The 18,845-nt window shown below is 41.7% G+C and overlaps 1 protein-coding gene across 3 annotated transcripts in view; it reads left to right on the top strand.

Moving 5' to 3' along the window:
- LOC122793047 (serine/threonine kinase 11 interacting protein) overlaps positions 1-18,845 on the top strand; it is a 1,659,807-nt gene that overhangs the window by 1,271,719 nt on the left and 369,243 nt on the right. For all 3 annotated transcript variants that reach the window (XM_044060719.1, XM_044060720.1, XM_044060718.1), the window contains exon 22: positions 8,345-8,532. In XM_044060719.1, coding sequence (XP_043916654.1) covers positions 8,345-8,532 — 188 coding nt within the window. The remainder of the gene's footprint in view (positions 1-8,344; positions 8,533-18,845) is intronic.

Genomic DNA, 18,845 nt, shown 5'->3' with positions numbered 1-18,845 from the left:
GTAAATTCTGATGTACCCACAAACAGAAGTGGATTATTCCTATTTAATGGCATACTATACATGCATATGGGACTAGCATTCCCACTCTTGCACAGTACATCAGTATATTGCAAGGGAAACAATGGAGAATAGAGAATCTCCATTGCTGCTTTTTGATTTTACAGAGAACAATGCAAAAATATAAGGAAAATCAGGTACATCTTTGATTCTTTAGTTTTGCAGAACGTACCCGATTTGTCTCATATTTTGCTCTGTCCTCTAAGCATATACCAGTAGAAAGTCTAGCCACTCAATGGTACTTTATGGCCGGACTTTTTTCTATTGGTATATGCTCGATTTACAACTGGCACTCTGGTTGGGCTGTTCAATGAGAGTGCTCGCTTTGGAATAGCAGTGAGCCATTGTTGTATAATTCATTATATTAAATATTAATGTAACAACAGTGCAGGACCTGATGCCTACATTATTTGATGTTATACCTAGCACACTGATCAGCAGCCAGATACACTGTGACTTGTACTTCAATAAGTAAACAGCACAAGTCACAATAAAGATGCAAACTTTGAATGTACCACTGTTACAGTCACTGTCGTTGAATCCAATCTGTTTAAGTGCTCTTGGAGTAAAGCCTTCACTGTTTTTAGGAAAAATAGAAAAGTTTATATTACTTGTTACTGCTGTGTATAATTTAGATCTGATGAAGCTCTGAGAAGGGAAAATTGCTGATCTCTTGTTTTAACTTGATAAACCATGGTTTAAACAAGTAATTCCTGTTTAAATCCTGTTTTCTTATTTTAATAAGAATGCAAAGTGATCTTTGCCAAGGATCTTACATAAGAAGTTGTGACAATGGCCAATTTTAGTATTTCATATGGCAATATCAAGAGTAGTCGTTCCTGTAAAACTAGATGTCCTTCATGGATGCATCTGCAGTCATAACAAGTGGGTTGTCCTGTCGTCAGGCAGCCCTGCAGTCGGCCGGATTCCAAAGTCCGGGTCCGGCTTCGGCTGATGTCGCACTCCACCCGACGTCATCTCTGTTGGTCTTCGGGTATAAAAGCATCAGCCGACGCCATTTTCCTCAGTCTTTCTTGCCGCAGCTACAGAAGCTGTTGTGCCGGTCGGTCGGATCCAGAGATTACTTCTACCGAATACTACTTGAGACTTCTAAAGCTAAGTACCCGTTGGGGACTCTTTCTTGCCACAGCCGATGTCAGAAAAAGTTAACAATTGTTTAACCTGTGGGAAACAAATACCTCATAAAGATTTCCTTACTGTCTGCCTTGTTTAGGCCCAGCCCAGCAGCCTGTTCGCCTGTGCCTCTCAACCGCGAGAGCGGCAGGCGTCGGTCGGAGTTTGCAGAACAGTTTTTCGGTACTGATTTTGCGTACATTATGGGATCCTCCGACTACCCAATCTTCCAAAGCAAAGATAAAGACCGACACTGGCGCGGATCCGAAACCACGGTAAAGCAAAAGTGTCTCGGTTTCGGCGAAACCGAGAAAACTGATCAAAGTACAGCTGAACCTATTCTTACAACTGAGGCCCCTGCTACAACTCTTGAATCGACCTCAGAAATTGTACCCACTACGGTGGTTGACTTATCAGACACCATCCCTTGGATGTCTCTACCTGCTGCTAGGCCTCCAGCAGCCATGTCCATTAAGGCCTTCGCCAGGGCTAAAGCAGCCAAGACTACTAAATCAGTGCCTGTTAAACCCCACATCCAGGCCCTCTTCTAGTTCTCAAATGCTTTCTTTGGCAGAAGATTTAATTTCTTTAATTAGAGGATCTCAATCTCACCCAGACAGGGCCTCTCAGCCCCAGAGAAGAGACCTAGGGCAGAGCCCCTGAGCCAGTGTCTTCTGATGATTCTGCTGATGAATCAGACATAACTGACCAGCCAGAGGCTCCTTCTCCAATTTTGAAGATTCTGATGCTGAAGAATCCATTCCAGCTGCTTCCCCACCAGAAGAATTCTCCTTTGGGGAAACCTTGCATGCCATAGAACAGTTCAATGGCAGCAACAGGATTTTTCAGACTCCAGAAAAGACTTAGGACCTTTCTGCACCTCCCACAGCACATGCCCTTGGCTATACCTCCTGTTCTCTCTGTGGTGGATGATGCTTTCAATGATGTTTGCTCCGCACCAGATTCTTCCCAGCCCCTGCCAAACCAGACAGATTTTACAGGGTGCCAGATACTCATCACCACCTTTACAAGGCCCCTCTTGCAGACCCAGAAACTATATCCCAGGGTCCCAAGGCAGTAGCGACCACAGCTAAAACCCTATTCCTTCTGAAAGGGAAGCAAGGTCATTAGACAGATGGGGTAAAAGGTCTACACTTCAGCTACTCTCTCAGCTAGAGCTTTAAACTGTCAGTTTCACATGATACAATACCAAGAGTTTATGCTTGATCAGTTAACTAAAAACTAACCACTGATGAATCTCTTGATAAGAAATATGTATTAGAGATGGTAAATAACATACAACAAGTTAGCAACCATTCCTTAAAATGTGGCTATGATGCACTGGAGGCTTCATTTAGATCAGCCATGACAGGCACAGTGATAAGAAGGCATGCATGGCTAAAGGAACAAGCTTTACCGGATCATGTTAAAGCTAAGTTGCTAGATGCTCCTATGGACAAGACAAGTTTGTTTGGTACACCTGCCCAGCAGGTTATGAAGAAAATGGAAGAAAAGGCAAAATCTGTTCAAACTGTCAAAGATTTCTTGCAGGTTCAACCCCAAGGTTTAGCAGGAACTGGCCTGCCAAAAATTGGTCCTTTCCTGACTCCACAAAATTTCAAAGGGGCAGGAATAGGCGTTCCAGAGGCAGAAACCAATCCAGAGGAGGGGCCTACAGAGGATGACAGTGGCAAGGTAACAACAGAGGCACAGACACAGCCACTGCCACTACATCAGCACAACCACAGTGACTTAATCCTAACTCCGCCTACCAGGAACAAATAGCAGCTCCTCTAGGCGGAAAGTTAACCTTATTTTCAAAGAACTGGCACTACATAACAAAAGACAAGTGGATTTTACAAACCATAGATCAAGGTTACGGTTTCACTTCCACACTTTACCAGTCAAAGAGGAATGCCAAATCTACCTCCAAATCAAAAACAGAGGCTCTACAGATAATGGAGTTAGCAAACATGAGAGCTGTGGAAAGAGTGCCAACAGCAGAACAAGGAAAGGGTTCTATTCCAGACTATTCCTAGTTCCAAGAAAGGAAAAAGTTGGAGACCAATTCTCGACCTGTCCACCTTAAATACATACATCATTGTCCCAAAATTCAAAATGCTGACCCTACAGCAACTTCTTCCCATGCTGGGCAAGGAGTCTTGGCTGGTAACTCTAGATCTCAAGGAGGCATGCCACCTGCACGTCCCCATTCGACCAATCTGCAGAAGATACCTCAGATTTCTTGCAGGATCAGAGCACTATCAATTCTCAGCATTGCCCTTTGGCTTATCTACTGAGTATTCACAAAATGCCTGGCATCAGTAATCGCCCATTGCAGACTACAGGGAATTCAAATTTACCCATACCTGGACGACTGCCTACTACAAGGGACAACAAAAGCAAGCTGACAACAGATTTACAAAGGGTCATTTACTTGCTACAAGGACTGGGATACACAGTCAATTTACAAAAGTCAAGGCTGATACCATCCCAAACAAGGACATTCTTGGCTGAATTGGACACAGTACAACAAATGGCATTCCTGACTACAGAAAAACAAAAGAACTTCCTCTTTACTTCTTGGCACTAACAAAATTGAACAAGTTAACAGCAAGAAAAGTTCTGCAGGCCTTGGGCTTCATGGCATCATGCATAATCTTGGTCCCATTTGCCAGACTACATATGAGGAAACTACAGTGGTACCTAAAGAATTTATGGTCCCAACACAGACACAGTCTAGAAACAGAAATCCCACTAATTCCATGCTTAAAACAGGAGTTCCTATGGTGGGCTCAGGCATGCCAGTCAAACCCAGGCCTACCCTTTCGCAGATGTCAACCAAGCCAGACCATCACAACAGCGCTTCAGACCTAGGACGCGGGGCCCACATGCTGGACAAATGCGTGCAAGGATTGTGGACACAGGATCAACTTCACCTACACATCAATCTAAAAGAAATGCTGGCAGTAAAACTGGCAATCCAAAAGTCAAACCATTCCTCAAAGAGGGCCAGTTGATGATAAGGACAGACAACACCACAGTCATGTGGTACATCAACAAACAGGGAGGCACTCATTCATACCCCCTATGCAGAATGACCTTGGAGCTGTGGACCCTGGCACTCAGCTACAACATTCAGTTACAGGCAATATTTGTACCGGAAAGACAATACTCTAGCAGACATATTAAGCAGAACCACGGATGCCCACGAATGGAAGCTGCACGCGGACATCTTCAAGACCATCTCAAAGAAATGGGGAATGCCACAGATAGACTTATTCGCATCACCTCTCAATCACCACGTCAACAAATTCTGCACAAGGACATTCCACCCACTAGCATGGAAAGTGGACTCACTCTCCTTCAACTGGAAAGGCCTAACAGCATATGCATTCCCACCTCTTCCTTTGATACACAAGGTACTACTAAAAATCAAGGAAGAACGTCCAAGGATAATCCTGATAGCTCCAAACTGGCCAAGACAACACTGGTACCCACTACTGAAGAGCATGTCTCGAACAATATGTGGCCAATACCCTGATGCCTTTGATGTTAACTCAGAACAACTACAGCATCATACATCCAAACCTAAAACGCTGCAACTGACTGCATGGAACATCACATAGCAGCAGCTAATCCAGAACTTTCCCAAAGAGTTAAAGACATTATTCTTGAAGCACGCAGACCTTCAACAAGAAGGAACTATGCTGGAAAATGGAAAAGGTTTGTCATTTGGAGTAAGAGGAAAAGATGTGTCAAACATAGATATGCCTAACATTCTGGAGTATCTGGCGAACTTCTTCATTCAGGCCTGTCCTACTCCTCCATCAAGATACATGCATCAGCTATTTCAGCAGAATACAGCTTTGATCCACCTGTTTTTCGCACCCTTTGCTCAGGCAGTTCCTCAGAGGAATCAAGAATGTAAAACCTCCAAGGAAACCACCATTACCAGCTTGGGATTTAAACTTTGTGCTAGAAAAGTTGACACTATCACCCTTTGAACCAGCAGCAACAGCAGACCTACAACACCTGTCATGGAAAACTGCTTTCCTACTGGCAATTACTTCAGCAAGGAGGGTTTCAGAACTACAGGCCTTAATGGCAGTGCAACCCTTCCTAATCTTCCACCAAGATAGAGTGTCCATGAGGACTAATCCTACACTTATGCCCAAGGTGGTATCCAGAGTATCTTTAAACCAGGCAATCCACCTACCTACCTTCTTTCCCAACCCACAAAACAGAGGGGAAAGAATACTGCATACCTTGGATGTACATAGACAGCTACGCTACTACTTGGACAGAACAAAAAATAGCAGAAAGACTGACCAACTTTTTGTAGCCTATGCAACAGGAAGGGAAGGAAAAGCTATTTCCAAACAGACAATCTCCAAATGGATAGGAAATTGCATACGATACTGTTACTCCTTCCATGGAAAACCAATTCCACAGAACATAAGACCTCATTCTACAAGGGCAACAGCCACTACCACAGCCTTCTTACGAGGAGTGGCAACCAAAGACATTATTGAGGCTACTTGGACCTCCGTGCATACATTTGCCAAGCATTATAATTTGCCTCTATATTCCAGATCCCGAGCAGGATTTGCCACTGCTGTACTGCAAGGGATCCTAAACACACCATAATCTACTTTTATCCGCCTCCCTAGTTGGCTATGGTATTCTACCCACTTGTTATGACTGCAGATGCATCCATGAAGGACATAGTACAGTTTTGTACCTACCATAAATGTAGATGTCCGAACTGGATAGCATCTGCAGTCACTCCGCCTTCCCTCTGTGGTACTCCTAGGGTGTTTACCCTCCTAATAGCTAGCTGTTGGGGAGTCTTTTATGGTGTATTTGTTTGTATATATGTACATATATGCTTATTTTTTGTGTTTACCTCTATCTATTTGGAAACATTGGCATCTATCCAAATTTTAGCCTGCAAGAGGGCTACTGGCATCTGGGGCAAGAAACACTGAGGAAAATGGCGTCGGCTGATGCTTTTATACCCGAAGACCAACAGGGATGACGTCGGAGTGCGACATCAGCCGGACCGGACTTTGGAATGACTGCAGGGCTGCCTGACGACAGGACAACCCACTTGTTATGACTGCAGATGCTATCCAGTTCGGACATCTACATTTATGGTAGGTACAAAACTGTACTTTTTCCCTTTTTGTTGACTTGTTCTTCCTTAAGGAAATTGTGTACCACCCTTAAGGCTTGAAAACTACATTTCCTTGGTACTAAATCACGCTGACTTTTTAAATGTGTATATACCAAGGACCTGGAGCTGTAATGTAAGATCCTAACAGTGAGTCACCATGCTGCTTTTGTGTTACATGTATGGATCTTGGTATTTGCCTAGCGTTTTTGTTACTCATAGTAGTCATAGCCAGCCTTAGGCATAGGCCAACTAGGTGGCCGCCTAGGGTGCCGCTCTAGCAGGGGCGCTTTTCCAGTAATTGGATGGTGCAGGTAGACCAGGATGGGGGTACCGGGTGGTGTGGTGGGGGGCACCATTGAGCCCTTTTGCATAGAGCTCCAGTTGACCTAAGGCCGCTCCTGGTAGTAGTAACCAAGATGGACACTAAAAAGATGTGTACTCCTCAGTTAAAGCATTTTGACCACCTTTCTTTTCTTAAGATATCAAACTTCAAAGCTTCCACGACACCCACAAACTGTAGAAATAACACAAATGAAGACAAAAGGCAAACTGATCCACTCCCAAGTATTTATTTAGCGCTTTTGTTTATAAAATACAAACTTAACTCATTTATATATGCACTAAAAATCATGTGATAAAACTTGCCACTGTTTGAAACCAGCATTTAAAGATATATTACATCTGCAGTTTGCATCACTTGCATTTTCATATACATTACATACTTTCACACTGCTAAGCTACATATAATATTGCTAAAATAACTAAAATACCGCTACTAGATAAATTCTTATATATGTAAATAAATGCATATGTGAATCTAGCTATCATGCTTACCTATACCATGTATGATATACAAAAAAAAGCTGACTTTAAACACAGTGTATGGCCTATGAACATAGTTATACCTATATAGCAAACTTGTCTTTCAGTCTCAAAATAGGACTGATAGAAACCACACCATTTAGTCCTGTACATGGTAAAGGTAGCATGATAGCTAGAGTCACATATGTATTTATTTACATATGTAAGAATTTATCTAGTAGAGGTATTTTAGTTATTTTAGCAATATTATGTGCTTGTGTAGCTTAGCAGTGGTAAAGTATGTAATGTATATGAAAATGCAAGTGATACAAACTGCAGATGTAATGTATCTTTAAATGCTGGTTTCAAACTGAAGCAAGTTTTATCACATGGTTTTTAGTGCATATATAAATGAGTTGGCCACTATGGTTCAAGTTTTTAAGCTTCTATTCTGAGGAAGTTTGTATTTTATAAACTTATGCGCTAAATAAATATTAGGGAGTCGATCAATTTGCCTCTTGCCTTCATTTGTGTTTTTTTAAGAGATGTACCAAAGTTAGATGCAGTCCCAGATATGGAGCTGATAGTGTGAGACACTTTAAAATATGTTGTGCTATGACTTTGAGCTGGGAGATATAATTTGAGTCCATGTGTTGTACACTGCTTGATTAGTAATTTAGTGTAGAGAAGTCAGACTATTAGCTGCTAAAAGCTTCGTCATGTAGTTCTGGGTTTATTTCCCTTAATCTTCTTTTGCTTACAGTGTGACCGTGAGTGGTGGTCCTTGGTCACCTCTGGAAAGAGGCTGTTGTACCTAGAGAGTCTGTTCAGTTAACGGATAAGTTAATAGGATAGTTACATTTGCACAACTGAGGACTGAATTGGAAGCTGTTGGTTTACCTCATAAGTTTCAAACTAAGGGGTTCAGAGATGAAATTAATGTAGCAGCATTGAGATCTTGCCTCTGTTTCCTTCTGTGAAATTGAAGTTTTTCTCTTTTTTTTTTTCTCCCAATCTGTTGTGGTTTATTTTCATGTTTCTATGAATATGAGGTTGGCTGTCACTTGCTTTGTTGACTCAGAATGGTTATTATAAATGGGTATGTCTTTGCTTGATCAGTGCTTAAGTTCTTGGAAGGTGTATAGTAATATCTTCCCATAATTCTCTTTTCAGTGGACAACCAACTGATTGGCTGAAGAAGACAGATGGCCATCGTATTTTGGACCTTTTGTACCTGGAACTGGGTTTGGGGAGCCAGAGCATTCGGATGCAGTTTGGACATCTCAAGCAGGTGGAAGCCTCTTACTGTCTTTTGATTCGAAATAAAAACAGATGTACAAAGTTTTACCATTACCTCACAGGTAAGAATGGTCAACACTGCAGCAGATGATATTACTAAGCAGGAAAAGGGATAAAGTCTTGTTTTAAGCTTACTGCTCTGATAATTGTGTAGTCAAGTTCATGAGATATGAGTAGGAAGCCTATCAAGTGTCCAAAGTTTCACATAATGTCCATATTTTTGGTCTGTTCTTAATACAATTTGTGGTTTTCTGGCCAATCATTGTTGACTGAAGTCATTGAATAATGAGAAATATTAGAAGTTCAGTTTGCTATTGCAAGCCCTCTTATTTTATCAAGTTTCTGTGCTTATCAGAGCAATATGTAAACTCTTCCCTGATTTTTGGCTTTGTCCAGATTTCTAGGAATAAGAAGTGGAGAGGTATGGTGAGTAGTAAGTGGCAAATTGTATTGTTCCTAAAGGACGTAGCTGGCAGTAAATATTACAAGGTAGTGAAACATATTTCTCCAAGATTCTAAGATCTATCTTCAGGGATATCTAATAACTCTTGCTGTGTGGTCATATCTCTTTCTCTCTAATTGTAATGTAATTTATATTTTGGCATTTTGATCCATTTTATAAAAACAGGTGACCCCGGTGAATTACAGTTGCAGTAAAAAATAAATAAAATTGCTGAGCATAATTTGTAGCCTTAGTTGAGCAGCTGCTTTCCATGTCATCTGTCACTCTGTACAGCAAAAAATTTAGTTATTTCATTTCCACATCCTTGTACAGATCCCATGTTGAAACCAAAATAAATAAAGAACTAAATAAAATTTGCTAAAGAGAGAAATAAATTAGTTTAAGTATCACAGCTTTCATCATTGTAATCTCATGATTTGCACACAATGCTGGTCTTAGTATGCATCTAACACCAACAGCTAAAAGCTGTATCATTCATTAGGAAATTTAACTTAATACTATGATTTCCTGTGCTAATCCGCGGTGGTGGTGCTGCGGTAGCATTGTCGCCTCACAGTAAGACACTGTCTGGTTCGATTCTCCACTAGACCGTCTTCTGCGTGGAGACATGCGTGAAAGGGCGTACCTTCGTTGAAGGTTATGCTCAGGGCTGGTAACTCGGCACGTAAAAATTAACTACCAATCATTAGTGGACCGGAGTTCCACTGTGGCGACCCCTAACTGGGAAAAGCAGAAAGACACAACAACAACTATGATTTCCTGTGCTAGGAAGAAGCCTCACAGAATCCTTTTAATGGCTGTAGAGCAGTGACTGAGATTTGATAAGTGGCCCAAGAGATAGAGGTTTGACATTGAGGGCCAGAGAGAGAAAATATAGCTGGGTAGGAGGTTGGCATAATGGTTAAGGTGCTTACCTTATGGACACAAGGTACAGGGTTTGATTCTAACATGGGGTAATTGGCTAGGCATATAATGGCCCACAAGGGTAGTTAGCCTAGTACCAATCTATAAGCCTATGAGCTTGTTGTTTAACCAGAGAGGAGAGGAAGGAATAGGCACTGCTGAAGGTGACAACCCCCTCCCCACGAGTGACAAAAGATGCAAGTTAGCAGGTTTCACTGTTCATAGGTAGGTACTAGGCTATTGGCCCAAGGGCATAAGTAAGCCTAGCCAACAAGGTTCCCTGGCTTACGCCACCCAAGAAAGTTATTTTCCTGTGCCCCTGTCGAGCAGAACCACAGAAGTGATTCCCGGGGTGTATTTCCTATTTCCCATCCACTCATCAAGATTTTTCTTGAAGAGTCCTAATGAGGAACTTTGCTTGATATAGATGGGTAGTTTGTTCCAGAGTATGGGAAGTCTCTGGGACAGGAATCTATCCCTCCAGCATGTCCTGTTTATTGTGGTGACAAGATTTAGGTCCATAGAGTGTGTAGCTCAGAGGGATTGGGATTTCTTTAAGTGGAGCATGTCCAACAGCTCTGGGATGGACATAGCTTTATATGTTAGGCATAAATCACCTCAGAGTAGGCGATATGCTACGGAGTAAAGCTGGAGTTTTTTAACATGGTCAGTGTAGGCCATCTGTTTGAGGCTAGTAATCATGTTTGTGAGGTACTTCTGTGGCCTTTCCAGCTGCTGCAGATGTCTTGTGAAGTACATTCCAAAAGGGGCGTTGTACTCTATAATGGATCTAATGAATGTCGAATAGAGGGGAACAATGACCTCTTTTTTTCCTGGATGAGAACCCTTTTGTGATGAGATGTGCCATGTAGAAGGACTTCCTGACTACTATGGCGATGTGATTATCAAAAGAGAGACTACTGTCCACCTGGGTCCCAAGGTCTCTTATCACACATTCGGTGTTAAGTAGACTGCTGCCTATGTGGTAGTTCATGGGTACAGAAAGGGGATGACAATGCACTTTTTGGCATTGAGCTTGAGGCCATGGCTCTGACACCAGGCATCTGTCTCAGTGAGGCCCTTCTGTAGGATGTCCACATCATTTGGGGACTTGACTGTGGCTCGTAGGTTGGAGTCATCTGCGAACTTTGTTAGCCAGAGGCCTTCTGTGTTAGCCTATATGTCAGAGAAGTAGATACCAAACAGAAGAGGTCCCAGTACTGAACCCTGTGGTACTCCACTTGTTACTGGTTTGAAGTGAGATTTGGAGTCTGCATCTTTTACAGTGTGGGTTCTGTCAGTGAGTCAGTTGGCAACCCATCTTGTGATGTAGGGGTTTATACCTAGTTTAGTGAGTTTAGCTATAATTCCAGAATGGGGGATGGTGTCGAAAGCCTTGGCGAGGTCAAGGAAGGCTGTGTGAACCACCTTACCCTCATCCACGGCTTTGGTGACTGCCTCAAAGAAGTTGATTAGGTTCAGGAGGCATGATCTGCCTTTCACAAACCCGAACTGGGTGGGGTCCAGAGTTTAGAGGTTACCAATGTCTTTGTTTATGAGTTCCATGATGATACGTTCGATGGCCTTGCAGACCAGGCTCGTCAAGCTAATATGGCGATAGTTCCCGGGATCAGTGGTGGCTCCCCCTTTGTGGAGTGGGATAACTTTAGTATAGAGATTAGACTTGGGATGACCACGCACAAAAACATTTATGCAGCTTTGCTGGCATCTTTGTATGCTTGTGCTCCATGAGCAGGGCACAGAAGTAACTGGACCAGTGATTACCTGAGTACTGTTAGGTCTCTGCTGTATGGCATGGCTAATGCAACTGTCAGCAGCAGGGAGAATCAAATGTAGGTATTACATTGTCTGGTACACCAAAAAGTACAGAGCTTGGAGAAAAATATTTAAATGTAACCTTTTCCATGTTTTGTGCCCTGTTGCATGTCTGAAGTAGCATGAGAATAACATTCCTTGCAAATTAGCATTATAATCACAGTCTGTGTTTAACAAAATGCATTCTGTAGACATTGTGGGACACCAGAGTTTTCATATACTCTGTTTAAGTCATTAGTATAGCTAGTACTGGCTGGCAGAAGGGGGCAGCCATCCTAGGCACGAGGTGTTGGGGATTCCAATCAGTATATGCCAATCAGTTGTTAGTAAATTTCAGTACTACTTTTGTGGTCATACTTAAGCACTTTGACCTTCATGTTAAAAGCAGACTTGGTCCTTTTTTGCTCTATAACTTCCAGTTGAGGGCTGCCTGACAGAGGAACAGCACCATGCACTGGATGATCCCATCTGTGGCTTGTGTGTCTCATATATGGGCAGCTCTTTTTAGGAAGTGAACACAGAATCACAAGAGCTGGTGTCAATGTTCTTGTCCATCAGCTGGCATTCAGCATTGCCTTCAGCAAAATCACACTCACTCAGGATGTCTGCATGCCTGTCCATTAAATGCTGTGATGTAAAACCCAGGCTAGATATTCTCACTCATCTGCAGTGCCTGTCATTTCTTTTTTTTTGTCACTCTGACAGTGTGGATCACAGTTTTTGCTGTCATTGGTGAAGCCCTGAGTTCATATGCCTGAATACTGCAGTAAGAGTCTCTGGGGCCATCGTATTACCAGTCAAGATCCACATTTGTATTGACACTGCTATCTGTAGAAAGACCATGATTTAATGGTTTCGCTAAGTGACAAAGGTTTAACATAACTATGTGATGCTGTAAGTGGAAAATGTTTTTGTGCCCACTTTGCAGAGCTGGCCAGCATTAAAAAAAACAAACATACCAAAGCACGTCAAACCCACTCAAATGAGGGCTTCATCCCAAACCCCCCAATGTGGGGGGGGGGGTTGTGCCCCCCCATACTCCCCCTTTACTAAATATACAACTCCAAGATCACACTATAGTGTGGAAAAGGGCAAATTTCCCCATGTCAGCCAACTGCCTCCTTTCCTGGATTAAAATTCCGGTGATGTGAACATTCATTAAAGTAAGGTTTCAGTGTTAATCATCTCAGTTAGATGAGATTCAATTAAATGGATTTTTGGTCTACTCAAGTAGACCCATATATGTATATGTATATATAAAACAACAAAGTATTAGTTTAAGCGTGTGCACAGTTATGCAACCAGCTTATTGTACGTTTTTTATTTTTTTTATTTTTGCCCCTAACAGATTTGTTTGTTTTTCAGTTAATTGTGTGTGTGTGTGTGTGTGTGTATATATATATATATATATATATATATATATATATATATATATATATATATATTTATATATATATCCACACATACATACACTCACACTCACTGTGAATCTGAAGTTGCAGTAACCCTCAGTATTTCTACTACTCCAAAGGGTAGCAGTCATATTGTTGGTGCAAGTATGTAGCAGGGTTATGAAGGGCACAGCCCCTCACCTTGGGGGTTTGCTTCCATAGTAATACTTTACATGTGTTTTAGGGAGTTTTGACACACTACATTCTCTGTATTTCCCTTGAAGTTGCACTTTATTTTTCAGAGTTGCAGGATTCATAAATAGAGGCCTTAATGCTTATTATAGGGAGCCATATCTTCTACCTCAACCTTCCATGTTTTTTTCAAATTTACCTTCATTTGGGTATGAAATTCTCCAGGTGCAACTAACACTAGGTAAGACTGCAATACAAATTGTAGCTTGCTACAGATCCCCCACCATGCCCCAAGATTCTCACTACACCTTTCTAAACATAATGGAAAATATTAATATACAACCAAACACCCTAATACTGTGTGATTTCAATTACCCTGCCATTAACTGGGAAAACTACTCATGCACCAACACCTTTGCCCAATGGTTCTTGGAATTCATAAATTCCAATACCCTGGATCAACTAATCCATAGTCCCATCAGGGGCTCCAATATCCTAGACCTGGTCATTACCAACATGGGAAGTTGATGCTCCACACCTATGGTCACCCCCTTGTTGGTCAGGTCAGACCATAAGCTAATCACCCTTAACATCCACATCCCACCCCACCCCCCCAATAAGGAAACCTCCATAAAAAACTTCTCCAAAGCCAACTTCATGCTACTCAAGTCAGACGCTACAAACTTCATGACACCCATGCAGACGGGAACTGAAAGTTCGACTGCTGAGTGCTACACTAAGGCACTGTACGAGCACATCCACTCATGCATGAATCGTGCCATCCCAAATAGAACCAAGATGCTCTCCTCCAAAAAAAAGGAAGCCAATCTGATGGTCCCCTGCCATAAACAAACTTTACAACAAAAGGAAAAAACTGTTGCAGAAAAGAGGAAAATCTCAGGATGCAAAAAACTCCCTCACCAGCCTCAGTAAGAAGCTGAGATCCCTCATAAAATCCTCCAAAGCTAGTTACGAAAATAAAATTGCCAAAGATTCCAAATACAGCCACATGGCATTCTATAACTATTTCAAGAATCTAAATGGCAATGCTCAGATCTGCTCTGAGCTACAACAGAATGGCATTAAATATACTGATCCCAAGGATATTGCCAATATCCTGGCAGATCGATTCAGTACCAACTTCACCCCCCTCTCACCCCCTAAATGGCCGATCTTAATACTGGAAGATTGCCAAATTCCAGTAATAATGGCCGCACAGGTAAAAAACTCGCTCTCCAAAGCTAAGAATACAGCATCCATGGGAACAGATGACATCCCGGGCTGTGTACTACATGAACTGGCACGTCACCTAAGTGTCATCTTTAATCATACCCTCACCTCAGGCTTCATGCCCACTGAGTGGCGCACAGCTACAGTTATCCCACTCCACAAGGGGGGATCCACCTTGGATCCTGGGAACTACCGCCCCATCAGTCTGGCGAGCCTGATCTGCAAGGCCATGGAACGTATTATCATGGAAGTTATAAACAAAGACATTGGCAACCTTAAAACACTGGACCCCACCCAGTTTGGGTTTGTGAAGGGCCAATCTTGTCTCCTGAACCTTTTTGACTTCTTTGAATCAGTCTCCAGAGCTGTGGACGAGGGTAAGGCAGTCCACACAACCTATCTGGACCTCGTCAAGGCTTTTGACACCATCCCTCACTCTGGAATCATAGATAAACTTACTAAGCTGGGCATTAATCCCTACATCACTCGATGGGTTGCCAACTGGCTTACTGACAGAACCCACACTGTAAAAGTAGCTGACTCCAAATCCAGCTCCAGACAAGTGGAGTACCTCAGGGTTCAGTCCTGGGACCTCTCTTGTTTGGCATCTACTTCTCTGAAGTACAGGCCAACACTAAGGGACTCTGGCTAACAAAGTTCGCAGATGACTGCAAACTGGGAGCCATTATTGAATCCTCAAATGATGTGGATACTCTACAAAAAGGCCTTACAGAAACAGATGCTTAGTGCCAGAGCCATGGGCTCAAGTTCAATGCCAAGAAATGTATAGTTATCCCCTTTGGGAAAAAACATGTACCCGTGAATTATCACATAGGTGGCAGTACACTAAACACTGAAAGTGTGATGAGACTTAGGAACACAGGTGGACAGTGGTCTCACCTTCAATAACCACATTGCCACAAGAGTCAGGAAATCCTTCTATGTGGCACACCTCATTACTAAGGGCTTTTTGTCCAGAAAAAAGGAGGTCATTGTCCCACTGTACTCATCCCTCATTAGACCCATTATAGAATACAACTCCCCATTTGGTATGTACCTCTCAAGACATCTGCAACAACTGGAAAGGCCGCAGATATACCTCACTAAAAGAATCACTGGCCTAAAGCAGATGCCCTATGCTGACTACCTTAAAAAACTCCAGCTGTACTCTATCGCATATCATCTACTCCGAGGCGATCTCTGCTTAACATACAAGGCCATATCAAACCCAGAGCTGTTGGACATGCTACACTTAAAGAAATCCCAATCTCTCAGAGCCACACACTCCAGGGATCTAAATCTTGTCATCACAATAAACAAAACATGCTGGAGGGATAGGTTCCTGACCCAGAGACTCCCCAGACTCTGGAATAGACTGCCCATACATGTCAAGCAAAGCGCCTCTTTGGCCCTCTTCAAAAGGAACCTTGATGATTGGATGGGAGAAAGAAAATTCACCCCGGGGATCATGTCAGTCACCCTGGTTGATAGGGGTCCAGGGAAGTAAATAGTGTGGGAAGAACTAGCCAGGGAAGTGTTATGGCTAGGCTTGTCGATAGCCTACTACCAACCTATGAACCTATGGAGTTGCTTAATAATGTCATAGTAAAGTGTTTTAGGTACTATGTTTATACTTTACTGAATTGCTACCTAGACCACCTCTTTTTTTATTTGCTTTTGTTTACTGGGTTTATCCAACTGGGTATAGTCAAAAAAACTTTTAGAACTGACCATTAAAAAAATAAAACATTAAGTAATATACATTACAATGGATTTCATACAGGCCATAGTACATCTACTGTCCTTACTTCCTTCTTAGTTATAATCAACAAAGCCCGTGACTTAGGCCATATAGTATCAGCCCTCTTTCTGGACCTATCAAAAGCATTCGATACCATCTCCCATACCATTCTCCTGTCTCAACTTACTTCTATAGGACTTTCCTCTAAATTTCTTAACTGGTTTAAAAGCTCTCTCTCAGATAGGCAACACGCAGTTATATGGCAAGAAACTATTTCTCCCTACCTTCATAACCCTACAGGTGTTCCACAAGGGTCAATCTTATTTGACATATTCATAAACAATATCCACCAAGCTATTCCACACACCTCCCTAGTCCAGTATGCAGATGACTCAACCATAGTCTGCTCTGCCCCCAACCTAGCCACTCTACAACAAATGACCCAAATAGGCTCCGCAAAAAACATCTCTGTCTAAATGCCAAAAAAACTAAACTTATGCTGTTTACCCCCAAAAGAAATACAAATGTCAACAGAGAAAGTTTCAATATTTTCTCACTAAACTCTATAAAAATCGAATTGGTAGCTAACACCAAACTACTAGGAGTCATAATAGATGAGAACCTAAAATTCGACCTACACATTCAATCAAATATTAATAAAACTCACAAAAAATTAGGGCTACTTTACAGGCATAACATGTTCCTCTCTTTACCAACTAAACAAGCTCTAGCCCTCACATACCTACTTCCATCTTTAACCTATGGTGCACCATTGCTAATTAACTTGCAGTCTTCCCTGAAACTAAAACTGGAGTCTTGCTACAACAAAATTGCCAAATTTTCTACAGGCAACTGCCACTCTCTCCCATCATTGCATAGCCTTAAGGAAACTACAATCACTAGTATTCCCACATTATCCATCACTCGTTCAGCTGACCACCTCACATAAACTTACCCACAAACCATTAGACTTCCCTGCTCTTAGTTCCTTACTCACTCCCTACTCCCCTCCTAGGCCACTACGCTCAGAACACCAACACCTACTCCAAATTCATAAGCCAAATCTACCTGCAGGCAAATTCTTATACTTCTGGATCATTGCCAAATTATGGAACAACCTCCCATCCCCCATAGACAGTGAGCAACATCTCTCTAACTTCAAAACTGCCCTTCAGGATCATCTCCCCTCTAACTGGGTATGTAACTGCACTAATGTACCTACCACTCCTTATGAAGCTATTACTTGATTCTTTCGACTTTCTAGACTCAACTCTGCTACTATGGTGTCTGGCAGCTCTAATTACCTTGCATTGCACCTACTCTACCTAGCCTCATGCCTCTCAAGTGTACCTCATTATGAGGAACGTACCTCATTTGGGGTCTTAAAAAGTTCATGTTCCTCGAAGTTCCATGAAGTTCCATATTGAAAGGGTCTGTAACACATTCAGCATTGGGAATTTTTTTAAAGTGAAATCCATGGTAAATAGAAATAAATAATATTAATTCATTAAAAGATCTTCTTTATAAGTAAAACCATCATATTTTAACCATCCTATGACCTTCCTAGCTGAAGTTGTTAGTAACCCATTAGTTCCACATTTTGCCCATTTGTTCCACATTATGAGGGCTAGTGTTCCTCATTTTGGCGATGGAAGGTCGAGAGCTATGAGCATCTCCATCATGCTATCGCATGCTCTATATCTGCACTAGAAGATGACTGAACTCACTTTCACAGCACTCTTATTGGTTGAAAAGGTACTAACTTGTTTTCCTCCTACTCCTAACCTTAATTTCTTCTCTAACTGCTTGAACTCTCATTGATAGTTTGCATGCCTTCTACATTCATTTCTATAATATTCCTAGATCAAACACTAGTGCTACAGTTTCTGCAGCGTTGTCTACCTAACTATGGTGGACTCTGCCCACTTTAATTTGTTCCTATAGCATTCACTCATCTCTTTTTGTATATTATGTCTATATACATTGTAAAATTGCATTATTATGTTGTTATACATTGTAAACTGTATAAAAATTGTTATTTTTGTCCTGGAGCTTTTCTCCCCAGGCCTCCATTGAAAATGGACTCTCTATCTTTCCCATTAAACATATGTCAATAAATAAATAAAATAAATAACATTTACACATATGTTTGCTAATTACTTTACATTAATATGAAAGAAAGGCAACTATTACAGTATAAAATATACTTGTGCATTAGTAGATGTCGAACATTGAGCATGTGATAGATAGTAGATTGTGTGATTAATCCTTAGAAATTCAGTGAAATGGGAGCGAGGGAAGGAACTAGGTAGCTCAGAAAATGTTAATATTGCAATTAGGAGGTGGTATAAAGCAGGTTCATAGTTAATTATACATATGGCTATCATAAGGTTTATATTAGAAGTATAGAGGTGTGGTGATCAGTGTCACATAATTATGTATATTACTGGGAGATGCTAGTAAAAATGTTAAGGTATTGGTGAGGTCTGGTTGCGGGGCATAGGATTCTGAATGAAGAGAAATGGTTTGACAATATGCCAAACTGAGGATAACAGTGACATTTATCCTGGAGATTTACAAGAGCAGATGTATAGATTTGATAGGTGAAGTTTTAGTTGT

The sequence above is a fragment of the Protopterus annectens genome, chromosome 2.part0 (genome assembly GCF_019279795.1).
Source record: "Protopterus annectens isolate FY-2018-M chromosome 2.part0, PAN1.0, whole genome shotgun sequence".
In the NCBI taxonomy this organism is placed as follows: domain Eukaryota; kingdom Metazoa; phylum Chordata; order Ceratodontiformes; family Protopteridae; genus Protopterus; species Protopterus annectens.
Note: the sequence above shows the minus strand (reverse complement) of the source record. Positions and strands in the feature narration are given on the sequence as shown.